Source organism: Brachycentrus maculatus, unplaced genomic scaffold (genome assembly GCF_059751285.1).
Source record: "Brachycentrus maculatus isolate JH-2025_06_01 unplaced genomic scaffold, ASM5975128v1 h1tg000176l, whole genome shotgun sequence".
Taxonomy (NCBI): Eukaryota; Metazoa; Arthropoda; class Insecta; order Trichoptera; family Brachycentridae; genus Brachycentrus; species Brachycentrus maculatus.
The window spans coordinates 682,795-694,536 of NW_028280928.1; the positions used below are offsets into that span (position 1 = coordinate 682,795).

Consider the following 11,742-nt stretch of genomic DNA (forward strand, 5'->3'; position numbering starts at 1 on the left):
TCATACTGTCCTAATGTATTTATATGACTTCAGCAACAAGAGTGTTAATTTTCCACCACATTGGTATTTACTTCATTTCAGCAGCAGGTGTGGAGCTGTAGTTGCAAGGTTTACTCACCGAAATTTCCTTCACTCCGAGTTTTTAACATCATAATGTACTAAATATGGAAGCTGACCAATATAAAGGTTTCACTATAAAAATATTTTTTAGTGTTTTTTATTGGTAATATTATGACAACAAAAACTTAATTTTTAAAAAAATTCACTTTGAAATTCAAGAAATGATATTTTGGTGTGAATTTTTGGTTAAATGATGTTTATAATCTATTTTTAAAAAATGTTTTTGGATTATCTGAGTAATTAGGAAAAAACATCACAATTAATTTTGCTATAAAAATTAGTTGTCATTAAATCACACAGCTCAATATTTTTTTTTAAATACAAATAAACAAATTCGTTTGAATAAAATATATGATTTATCATTGTAACTTACAGTTATAAATTCTTAAAAAATATGAAAATATAAAATTTTCGAGATCACAATATATAAGATAATAATAACATTGTACTTAGTGGAGAAATGGAATGGCGACGTCTCACTGTGTACTAGTGGTGGGCGGTGTCGGAATCACTTCCGGCTCCTGTCCCAATCCGGGCGAGGTAACGGGACCGGATTCGGTTAGAGTTGGCCGTATCCGGCTGACCTTCCGTCCTCTCGTACGAGTATGCATCTATGGATTCCGATTCTTGCAACCTTCTAATATCATTCTCCTCGCTGAAAACCAAATAAGATATAGTATACTGCTACCCTAAAAAACTAGCAAGTTTTGAAAATAGGTGCCTGAGGCGAATACTGGGTATAAAGTGGTATGACTTCGTCAGGAATGACGATGTGAGGAGAAGAACTCAACAGCCCCTCATGCTGGAAGTCCTAAATAGGAGAAGGTGGACATGGTTGGGACATGTCCTTAGAATGCCACCTGAGTGCATCAACCCCTCATGTCTCTTCTTCCAACCTCGAGGATTCCGGCGCCCCGGAAGGCCGCTGACGACCATTTACCGACTATACTCAGCGGAACTTCGGGACGCCGGACTGACCTGGGAGGAAGCCAAGGAGATGGCGCGTGACAGAGTGACTTGGAAACGTCTCTCATATGCTCCACCTAGAGAGCGAACATGGAAGAAGAATAAGAAGATACTGTTACCCAGTGGCGTGCACAGAGTTTGTAATCAGGGTAGGGAGTAAGGTTGAGTAAGGATAAGGCATAGTAGGAACTGGTCGTGTTTCTATATGGAACGCGAGTAAACCAGGGTAGGCATTGATTTTCTGCCTATATATTGTAGAATGCACACCTCTGCTGCTACCTATTACATACAGATCTCAAAGGGAGCAATTGCGTATAGTGTGGCCCACTTTTTTTCTTTCCGTGACATACACAGTATAAATCACAACTATAGTGACATTTAAAAAAATAATAACCCTTTTTTTCTCAAGGACCAATATTTTTTATGATAACGGATGTGTATTGAAGTTCCAAAAATTAAATAATATTCAAACCACTTAAGCTTTGAAGAAGGCGACATTCAATTAAACATATTATTCCTGAAAACCAAACATTTTTACTGTACTTCACTTCTTCTCACTCTTAACCGCACCAGATCAACATAATGAGTTGATTGCTAATTACATATATGACCAGGTACCAATCCAGGGTGACATTAAATAAATATTCTTTCACATACGGGTAGAATTTGGGACCTCAAGTATGGTATCTAATGATGCTAACTACTAAACTATGGAGACAGATTGTGTATCTCCATTACTCTTAAATACGGCTGGTCAAGTTGTTATTATGATACACAGCGCAAGCGAGATGCACAGTTGTTTGATTATGGCAACCGCCGAGATCGATGTAACCCAATTCAAACATTTAACAAGGATATTTCTTCAATTTATGTTTTCAGCCCAAAATAACTATTATCTGAATAATTGCTGTCTGAATTATGAGAAGCACGAACTGTGTTTCAAACACGCAGAGGTTATTTTCCAAGGTTACATAGACTACTGATCAGGTGTCGCAGTCCTAAAGTCATGACCTTAATTTAATATAAGTATGTATCTGCAAATAATGGCAGGGAATTTTTAGTCTTACAGTCTTTTTTTCCTTTGTGACGGTGTCATGTTGAGAATCCCCTTGTTGGCCGAATCCAAAATTGCAATAAAGGCAGCAGAAATCAGTGCAACTGAAAAAATGCATAAATATGAACTTTAAAAAATACATTTTCCTATTTTTTTATACCTTTTAAATATAAAAAAGATGGAAAAAAATCTCATGACGTTGGCAAAGTGAGAATAGGGCCGTCATATCGCTCATTCCTTTCAAGAACGTCATAAATCAAAAAACTTGATTTTTCAGGAGAACATTTTTAAAGTTTAAAAATATAACACAATGTATTAAAAATAAATATCAAGCCACTTATAGAACTTTTTACTGTGCAACAGATCTTTTTAGGTAAAAAACCTGAAGGTTTTTTCTCCATTTTAAAAATATTTAGTATATTAAAAAAAATAATTAAACAATACCTTTTCTTCAAAATGCAAAAACAACATTTTTTGCCCTGTAGCGGGTAAATATTAAGTTAAAAATATGCCTCATTTGCTGGGATTTTGCTCATTTTCTGGGCATTCTGAAAACATGCACAACTGAAAATTGACAATTTTTTATTTATGACGTTCTTGAAAGGAGTGAGCGATATGATCTCAAAAATAAGTATTTTTCTTTGAAACATAAAAATTATTTTAAGTATAATATTTACCAAATAAGCATCCCAAGAAAAACATTTCCAGCATGAAGTATCCACTGTTGTCAACAATCATTCCAGATATGATGGAAACTATGGCGAGACCCAGGTTCTGGACTGATTGGCATCTGAATAACATTTTTAAAACATCAAATAATTGTTTTTTTTTAAAGCCTGTTAATTCCAAATTGTACAAACTGATATGTGGCAAAATTTATAAAGTTATTTACATTTTTTGTTAGCAAAACATAAAGCAGGGAATGAAATTAGTTTAGAAACTCGATTTAATTATTTTGAAAGTTAGTTAAAAATTCATTCAAATTTACTATTTATTAGTTATATACATATACATATAATGCTATGATCTGATCACACAGCTACTATTTATTTTTAATTAATGTTTTACTTAGTAAATACCACTATTTCTTAAAATCTACTGTGACACGTGTTTCGATGCATTCCGCATCATTTTCAAACACGGTGTTGATACGGTGTTTGAAAATGATGCGGAATGCATCGAAACACGTGTCACAGTAGATTTTAAGAAATAGTGGTATTTACTAAGTAAAACATTAATTAAAAATGGATAGATTTTACCACAAAGTGACTGCCGAATCAATTAATGAAGCTACTATTTAACTTGGAAATGGAAATCACATAGTTCCTGAATATTATTGATATTTTATTATTACACATTCAGAAATTATAGTCACCAACACAGCAGCTGTGATCACAAGTAGTATGTTGTTCACATATTTACCTTCTAGTTACGATTTTGCATTGATTTTTGTTATCAAAATTTTACTTTGAATGATCTTAAATTTTTCATAAAAAAATCATAGCAGGGACAAATTAAAAAAGTTCATAATGACTTAGTTCATAATAAATTCAATCTGTCCTTGTTCAATTAGACTCATTATGATAATGAAGAAATAACTTACATTCCATAGGCGGTACCGAGCTGATTCTCTGGAATGATGAGCGACACCAGAGGCCATAATCCACTGGCTAGCATTGAGTATGCCAAACCTAAAATGGTCTGAAAAAAAATATTTATTATAACTATACTAGAGTTCTTTTGACCCTCTATCTAGGGATTCCAAGTACTAAATTAATTAATCTCTCTCACAGAAAAGACCTTATAACATCCTCTTTCACGTTTTATACTAATAATGGTCTATAAGTAAATAAATACAAAATGAAAAATACACTAAGCTAATATACTAATAAACCATAAACCCTGCACAAATGAAAAGTGTGTTGAAAATGTGTGACAATCATGTGAGTGTCCCAAGAGTAAGACAGTCAACAGTAATACGTATGTGGTATAACAAAAAACTACAGATAGTTGTGTCAGAGCCTAAGTATCAAATTTTTACACAGTAGTGAGAATCTCAGATCTTTAAAACCAAAAAATGTAAAATTATAAAATGTAAAAATAAATCAATTCTTTCCCTTCAAACCTTCTCACAGCGTAATTATTCTGACCCACAGCCAATGATTCACCTCCGATTCTAAATACAAAATAACATAAATTTTTATACAGGAACTTTTGACAAAGGCATATCTTTTTTTCCTTTTTCAATTTTTTTACAATTTTTTTTTAAAGAGAAATTTTTGTATTTTTATTATTTACACAAATATTTCAATTTCATACTATTTCTGTGAGCCTAAGCAGCTAATCATTAAAAATAGGTATCAAATTATGGTAGAGTGGGTTCGAACCGAGAAACTCTGACTTAAGAGTCCGCGACACTAACCACGGGACCACAACCCGACACAATTATTATATTTATTGTAACTGCAGACAGTTGGTAGAATTCCATATTGAATTGTTGGGTAATATATCCAATATTAAACAAGGTTTATTGGATTGAATTCTACATTTATTTATGTATATGCTAATACGTGACGCGTTTCGTCTTATTAAAACATTATCAAACACTAAGTGTTTGATAATGTCTTAATAAGACGAAACGTGTCACGTTTTAACATGTACATAAATAAATGTAGAATTCAATCCAATAAACCTTGTTTAATTTTGGATATATTACCCAACAATACAACTATTATATTCATAATATTTTATCGTGATTGCGATTTATAAACTATAACTTCTTGAGATTTTGAGTATTTCGCAAAAAAGTGTATTATTGGATGTTACCATTCCGATGTAGGGGTTCCAGAAAGTAAAGGTGAGTATGGAGTGCGCTCCGATGGTGATGAAGATGCTGGAGATGACCCAATACAGATTCCTGCCCGTCTTGTCAATGATGAACCCGGAGGCGGGGCTCACGGCAGCTGACAGGATGTATATGATCGAGTTCACTACATTGGCATCCTCGGGGGAGTAGTCAAATTTCCGCTCGAAAAACATTCTAGAAAAATCAAGAACATCAAAACCAAACGGCGATTTTAAAACTTATACTTAAGTCTTGCATTTCTAGTATCCAAATTTCAAATATTTAAACTAATTTAAGTTGAGAAATCCTGATATCTCATTGAGTATAAATGTACAAATAAATACACAGTAGGATTGCAAAAGGGTGAATGAATAAAGTATTTATTTACCAAAACTAGATGTACTGTACCTCATTAGAAAAAAGACCAATATAACAATCGCAATAATCGGTAGCTTGAGTTTTACTTCGTAAAAACCACTATTTTTTTAAAATCTATTGTGATACATGTTTCTATGCATTCCACGTAATTTTCGAACACTGAAATACGTACTTAGATTTCAATAACTGGTAAAACCAAGTAAAACTTATAAATGGATAGATATTACCGCAAAATGACTGCCGAATCAATTAATGAAATAAATCATTAGTAGGTTTTATCAATATATAATTATTTGATGTTGCAAGCTGTGAGAAAAATATGTACATAAAATATCAACAAAAATGGATGATAATTTTCCTTACTTTCCGAGAGCGACGAAGGGAAATATTGCCACGTAATAGGCGACACAGATGACCGTCACAAGCCAGAAGGTGTTGCTGAAGTAGCGGACGTCCGACAGCTTGACGGGCTCCTCCTTCTTGCCATCCTTGTCCTCCTCCTTGTTCAGCACCGAGTCGGCTCTCTTGTCCATCCACGCCAGCAGGAGGCCGCACATCAGGGAGATGACACACGTCAGGGAGGCGAGGAACAGAACGACTCCGGTACGATGGTATCCAGAGTAAAACTGACCAATGTATTTATATAGCGGTTCCATGACAATGAAGTTGATGGTACTACCAACTCGAGCGAAGGAAAGTTGTAGGCCAAACACCATATTTAATTCTTTCCCTTTGAACCATCTCACAGCGTAATTATTCTGAGCCACAGCCAATGATTCACCTCCAATTCTAAATGTAAAAAATATCAATTATTATATAGAAACTGTTCGGCTGTCCAAACTCAAAACCCAGTAAGGGACATTTTTTTGTAGTAGGTTTTTTTTGTATTTTTGGACTAAGTAGATTCTACTTAGTCCAAAAATGCAAAAAAAACATACTACAAAAAAAATGTCCCTTACTGTGTTTCAAGTTTGGAGAGCCGTGTTGACAAAGGCATATTTTTTTATTTAAAGAATATTCATAATATTTTATTGCGCTTGCGATTTATGATCATAAATAATGGGATAAAAAAAAACATATTTTCTAAAGTGCCATTTCCGCTGCTTGTCTTGCAGCAATGCGCATACAATTTTTTTATTGTTTGCTCCTGGCCCATGGTCTTTCATGCGGTTTATCCCGTTTGAATGTCTAAAGGCAGCTAATCAAAGAAATAATTCATTCCTATAAACAGGGCTTTTTTTCCATGTAACTCGGTGGAATGGCATTCCGGCACCTTTTTACACAGATAAACATATATATATTTTTTTAAATTTTTTAAATCAATAAGACAAAAGATTGTTTGCGCTAACGTAATTACGATCCATGTTTACATAATTTGTCGAAATGATAAAATATTGTATTGTAATGAATATTTAAATGATATTAGAATCTATATTTTTTTTAGTAAAAAGCTCGACATGAAGTGAGTTCCGGGACCTTTTTTGTTGAAAAAAAAAACCCTGCCTTTGATTGAAAAAGTTGAACACTTACCCAAAAATAAATCGTCCCACTACCATCAACCAAAAGGCATCCAAATAGCCTCCAAGTGCAAATATTAACGCTCCAGTTAGTAATATAGCCATATATAGCAGCGTTCCCATACGGATTCCAAACACTCTACAATAATTAGGAAATAATTAACACAGCGCAACAATATTAACCTATTCATATCTCAAAATTTGTCCGCCTCCGTAGTGTAATGGTCAGCACGCTCGGCTACCGTTCTGTAGGTCCCGGGTTCGATTCCCAAGGGGGGTACAATAAATATAAGTGATTTTTTCACTGTTATATTTATTCAATATTACCCTGGACTGGTACCTGAAGCGGAGGGCTGATCACCTTTCCTTAATGCGTAAACGATCAAGATAACACTGCGTTTATATGACGCAGTGCCCTATGCACCATTGGGGTGCGGATAAGGGTTTTATTTTTATTTATTTCTCAAAATTTAGGATTGAAACATAGCTCGTACTATAAATGCCATTTAATAAATAGAATGTGTTTTATTTTTTTAAGGAAGAACCCGCAAAGCCTCTACTTTTAGAGGCTTGTCTGCAGGTAGGATAGTAGGGATAGGAAAGGTAAATGTGAAAAATACACCACAAACATCCTGACCAATTGAAAATAAATCTTTCTTGAATTTATTTTGCAATAGGTAGGAATCGAACCCGTGATACCAGTTTCGCAGTCGGGCGTCTACCCAACTACGCCACGGCGCCTGTGATGAACCCACGATTGATATTTTTACAAATAAAAGTAAATATTAAGATTACAAATGACATTTTGTTATTTAAAAGAAATATAACCTGATAAAACATGAGAGATATCCCACCTGTCAATTAAAAATCCTCCGATGAAACATAAGATGACATTTGGCCAGGAGTATATAGAATATAAGAGGACAAATTGGCTGGTGTTAATTCTAAGATCTTCTTTGAAGTTATCTTGAAGAGCTCCGGGGTTGTCATAACAGAAATACGAACCTGAAAAACAAATTCACATCAATTTATCAAATAAAAGCTATATTTAATAATAATGATACATATTTGGCTAACTTGTACAGTGCTATTTTTACAAAATATTGTCTCAAAGGCGCTTTACATTTTTCTTATTAAGTACATCTTATACTATGTACTATAAACGAACTTAATTATAGTCTGAATATAAGAGCTGAATCTAAATGCAATAAATAAATTACACCTCACAAAAAAAGTAAGGAGGAATATTGCTTGAAGGAAAAAAGCTTTGAATTTATTATTAAGTTTTAATTTCAATTTAATTGAAAGAATGTCTACCATTTGATTGCATTTGCGTTATAAAATTTGAAATTTGAAAATATTATCAAAGCTTTTCATACTATTTTCATAGGTATTTTATTTTACCATGTACACAATGAAAGTAGCTAGTATTTTTTTAAATTAAGTCCATGTAAGACACTTACCAAATCCAATCAAACACATCAAAACTAGAGCAAGGAATCTGTGACAAGTGTTGGTTGGGTTACAAATATCAGTACAGCAACTAGGACTTGGAGCATCCTCCTGATTGTCCCTATCTCGTAAAAGTGGACGCTGATCACCCTCATCAGCAGATGACTGCATTGTAAGCCTTAAAAAAATATAAGTCAATTAAATAAATGAAGGATACAGAATTCCCTTGATATTTGCGCACATGTTGCTCACTCCTTTCAACAACGTCATAAATCAAAAAACTCAATTTTTCACGAGAGAGTTTTTCAAGTTTAAAAATATAATAAAATGTATTGAAAATAAATATTAAGCCACTTATTGAAATTTTTACTGTTTATCAGATTTTTTTAAGTAAAACTTGAATGTTTTTTCTCCATTTGAAAAATATTTAGTATATTTAAAAAAAATAATTAAACAATGCCTTTTACAATCCAATGCCAATGCATTCCGAAAACATACACAACTGAAAATTGACGATTTTCGATATATGACGTTGTTGATAGGAGTGAGCGATGTACGTTTTTTTTTGTTATAAAAAAACATTTTTTATTAAATACATTTGAGTAGAGCCAATTGCAGTAGACAACTACTAAAAGACATTGAGATCTGCCAAATTTCATATATGGGTCACATTCTGCAGGGAGAGAGGTATAGTTTGCTTTAAACGATACTGATGGGGAAAATTGAGGGGCAGCGTGGTCCTGGCGGAAGGCAGACATTTTGGCTGCGCAATATAAGAGATTGGACCGGGATAAGGCATGTGAGGGGGCTGTTCCAGGTCGCGCATAGAGAAGCCTTCGCCAGAGTGATTGCCAACGTCGGGGGAACGTGATACGGCACAGGAAGAAGAAGAAAATATATAAAATTATAAATTAACTCTCTGACATTTCCGTAATGTCCAACATATGTTTGAGCAGAAGAAGCACAATAACCAACATTTTAATCAACTGACTATGGACAACCCAATGATATTTGCCTTTAAAAAAGCTAATTCCTCCTACTACAGACATTAGTAGAAATGAAGAAAAATATTTTTTGTATAGTTACAAAATGGTTGTTGGTCAAATAAAATTCAAGTGGAAAAAACTACATACTTGTTATTTTATTCTATAAAATAATGGTTTGCGCCCGCCGAAATTAAAAATAAAGAATAAAAAATTGTATCCACATGGAGATGAGTTATATATATGTACCAGCGCAGAAGAGGTACTTGTATTCTAGACCAGTGTTCTGCAAACTTTAATTTATGCATTCAAGGTACACCTACCAAATTAAGAAATTTCAGAGGTGCATATTTACCATATTATGGTAACGTATTTAACACATTATGTTTAATGTGAAATGTGAGCCTACTTAACTTAGCACAGGCAATCAAAATTTGGAGCAATTGTGTTATTTTCACAAAACTATACTTTTTTCTGCGGCACACCATCTAATCACCACGGTACACCAGTATGCTGCAGCACACACTTTGCGGAACAATGTTCTAGAATGTTTTGAGGAAGAAAAAACCCTAACTGGGTTTTGAAATAAGAAAGTCAAACTGCACAATAAAGTTTTATATATCGTAGTCGTACAGGAGAAAGTGACCAATTACCAAAACGTAAAATGCTTAGGAAGGCCATTTAAGTCACTTTTGCTTGGCAAAAAAATAAACACCAATGCAGTTAGTAATTTTTAACAAATCAATATATTATGCTTCCAAGTTTAAAATCCTTTGGGATTTTTACAGGGCAATATTAAGTTAGTAAGATATCAAATAGTCAAATGATCACGTTTTTGTAAAACAATGCACTTGGTCACTTTCTCCTGTATGACTACGATATATTAAATGTTGAAATTAAATTCTGATTTTTTGAGTCCACTAAATTGTATTTTATTGTTAAAAACACATAAAAATAAAAATTGTGAAAATTGTTTCGCCTTGTTATGGCATTTTCAAACCAATATCTTGTCACAAATTTTATTTTAATGTATCTTAAACAATAAAATACAATTTAGTAGACTCAGTCAAAAGTCAATGATTGATTTTAACATTTAATATTTAAATTAAAATGGGAGTTCTACAAATTCAACGCCAAATCTATAAATATATAAATAAATGCGCAATAAAGGTTGCGAATCATTCAAAACATCAAGTAGGTTGAATATTTTCTACAATTTATCGTTAAACGCTTTTTATTCAACAATTTCAAACATGATTCCTGCAATGATAATACTAAATTATGAATAAATAATAAATAGATTTCCAATTTAAAGCGAATTTAATATTAATACATTACAATATATCCATTTTCGAAAAAAAAACAAAGAATACAGTTGACAAACTGACATTCAAAAGCTTGAATAATTTAGTAAAAACAGAATTTTAAAGGAGATAAGCAATCAGTAATTTAGCAGATAAGGAACGTTACAGAATTACTAATACATTGTAGCACTCTACCATAATTTGGTAATACGCCTGTTCACTAATCAATAAAAAATGTTTTTAAACGGAATTTATTTATTCTTACCTTAAGATCAATATTTTATTTTATGCCGACTGTAGATGACAATCGGCCGTTCGGAACCAAGGAACTGAAAATATAATTTATATGTTACCATTAATTATTATTTATTAGTCACAAGTCTAATACCAATAGCATTATTGTATGCTTATTGACACAATTAGATAGCGGTTGACTCATGAATATAATACTCATGGTCCTGACAATACGATATTGATATCCGAACATACCAACTGATTAATCAAAAGTTACATACATGACATAAATGACGTAAAATGAAATAGTAAAATTATCACCCTTCTCTCGTTTCAGGCTTAATTTGTGTTTGAATTCATTACAAATAAGAAGAAAAGATATCTCGCTCCTTCGTCGGTCTGTCACTTTTTGACGTCAAAATCTGCCAAAATCAAATTTGTTCTTGTTATTCTTTTTCTTTGTTTCTGTTGGTTTCTTTGGTTCAAACATGGATAATCACGAGTTCACAGTTGGTTACAGTTCGACAAAGTTTATACAAAACCACATTACATTTTTTTAGTTCTGTTTAAATCCGCTCTACGGTGACCCACAAATCAGTTTATAAAAGTACCTTCAAAGGTTCTTCTTCTTCTTTTTAATGGCTTTTCACCCATTTTGGGTGTTATAACTAACAAAGATTATAGTAGGTACTAAATTGACAACCTAATTGGCTATGGTTAGGTCAGTGAGCCTTCTCCTTCATTCGAGTTTTCCACCGGGGTCTCCTTTTTAAGAATTCCGTATACCTATTATTAGGCCGGGCTACGGTTGAATGAAGAAAAAAAATGGGGTACAGAAAGAAAAATATGCCAAATTATGTTTTTACCATACATACAAAATTTTATACAC

At 33.0% G+C, this 11,742-nt stretch overlaps 1 protein-coding gene across 1 annotated transcript; it reads right to left on the bottom strand.

Annotated features, from left to right (window-relative positions):
- Positions 1–457: 457 nt before the first annotated feature.
- LOC148308079 (lysosomal dipeptide transporter MFSD1-like) lies at positions 458–11,298 on the bottom strand. The gene is made up of 11 exons (XM_088262347.1): positions 11,175–11,298; positions 10,885–10,948; positions 8,344–8,510; positions 7,735–7,885; positions 6,894–7,019; positions 5,727–6,152; positions 4,967–5,180; positions 3,744–3,841; positions 2,818–2,930; positions 2,154–2,244; positions 458–775 (listed from the first exon to the last, which is right to left on the bottom strand). Exons 3-11 carry the CDS (start codon positions 8,501–8,503, stop codon positions 607–609), a joined length of 1,548 nt encoding a protein of 515 aa, XP_088118473.1. The 5' UTR covers positions 8,504–8,510; positions 10,885–10,948; positions 11,175–11,298; the 3' UTR covers positions 458–606.
- Positions 11,299–11,742: the final 444 nt, after the last annotated feature.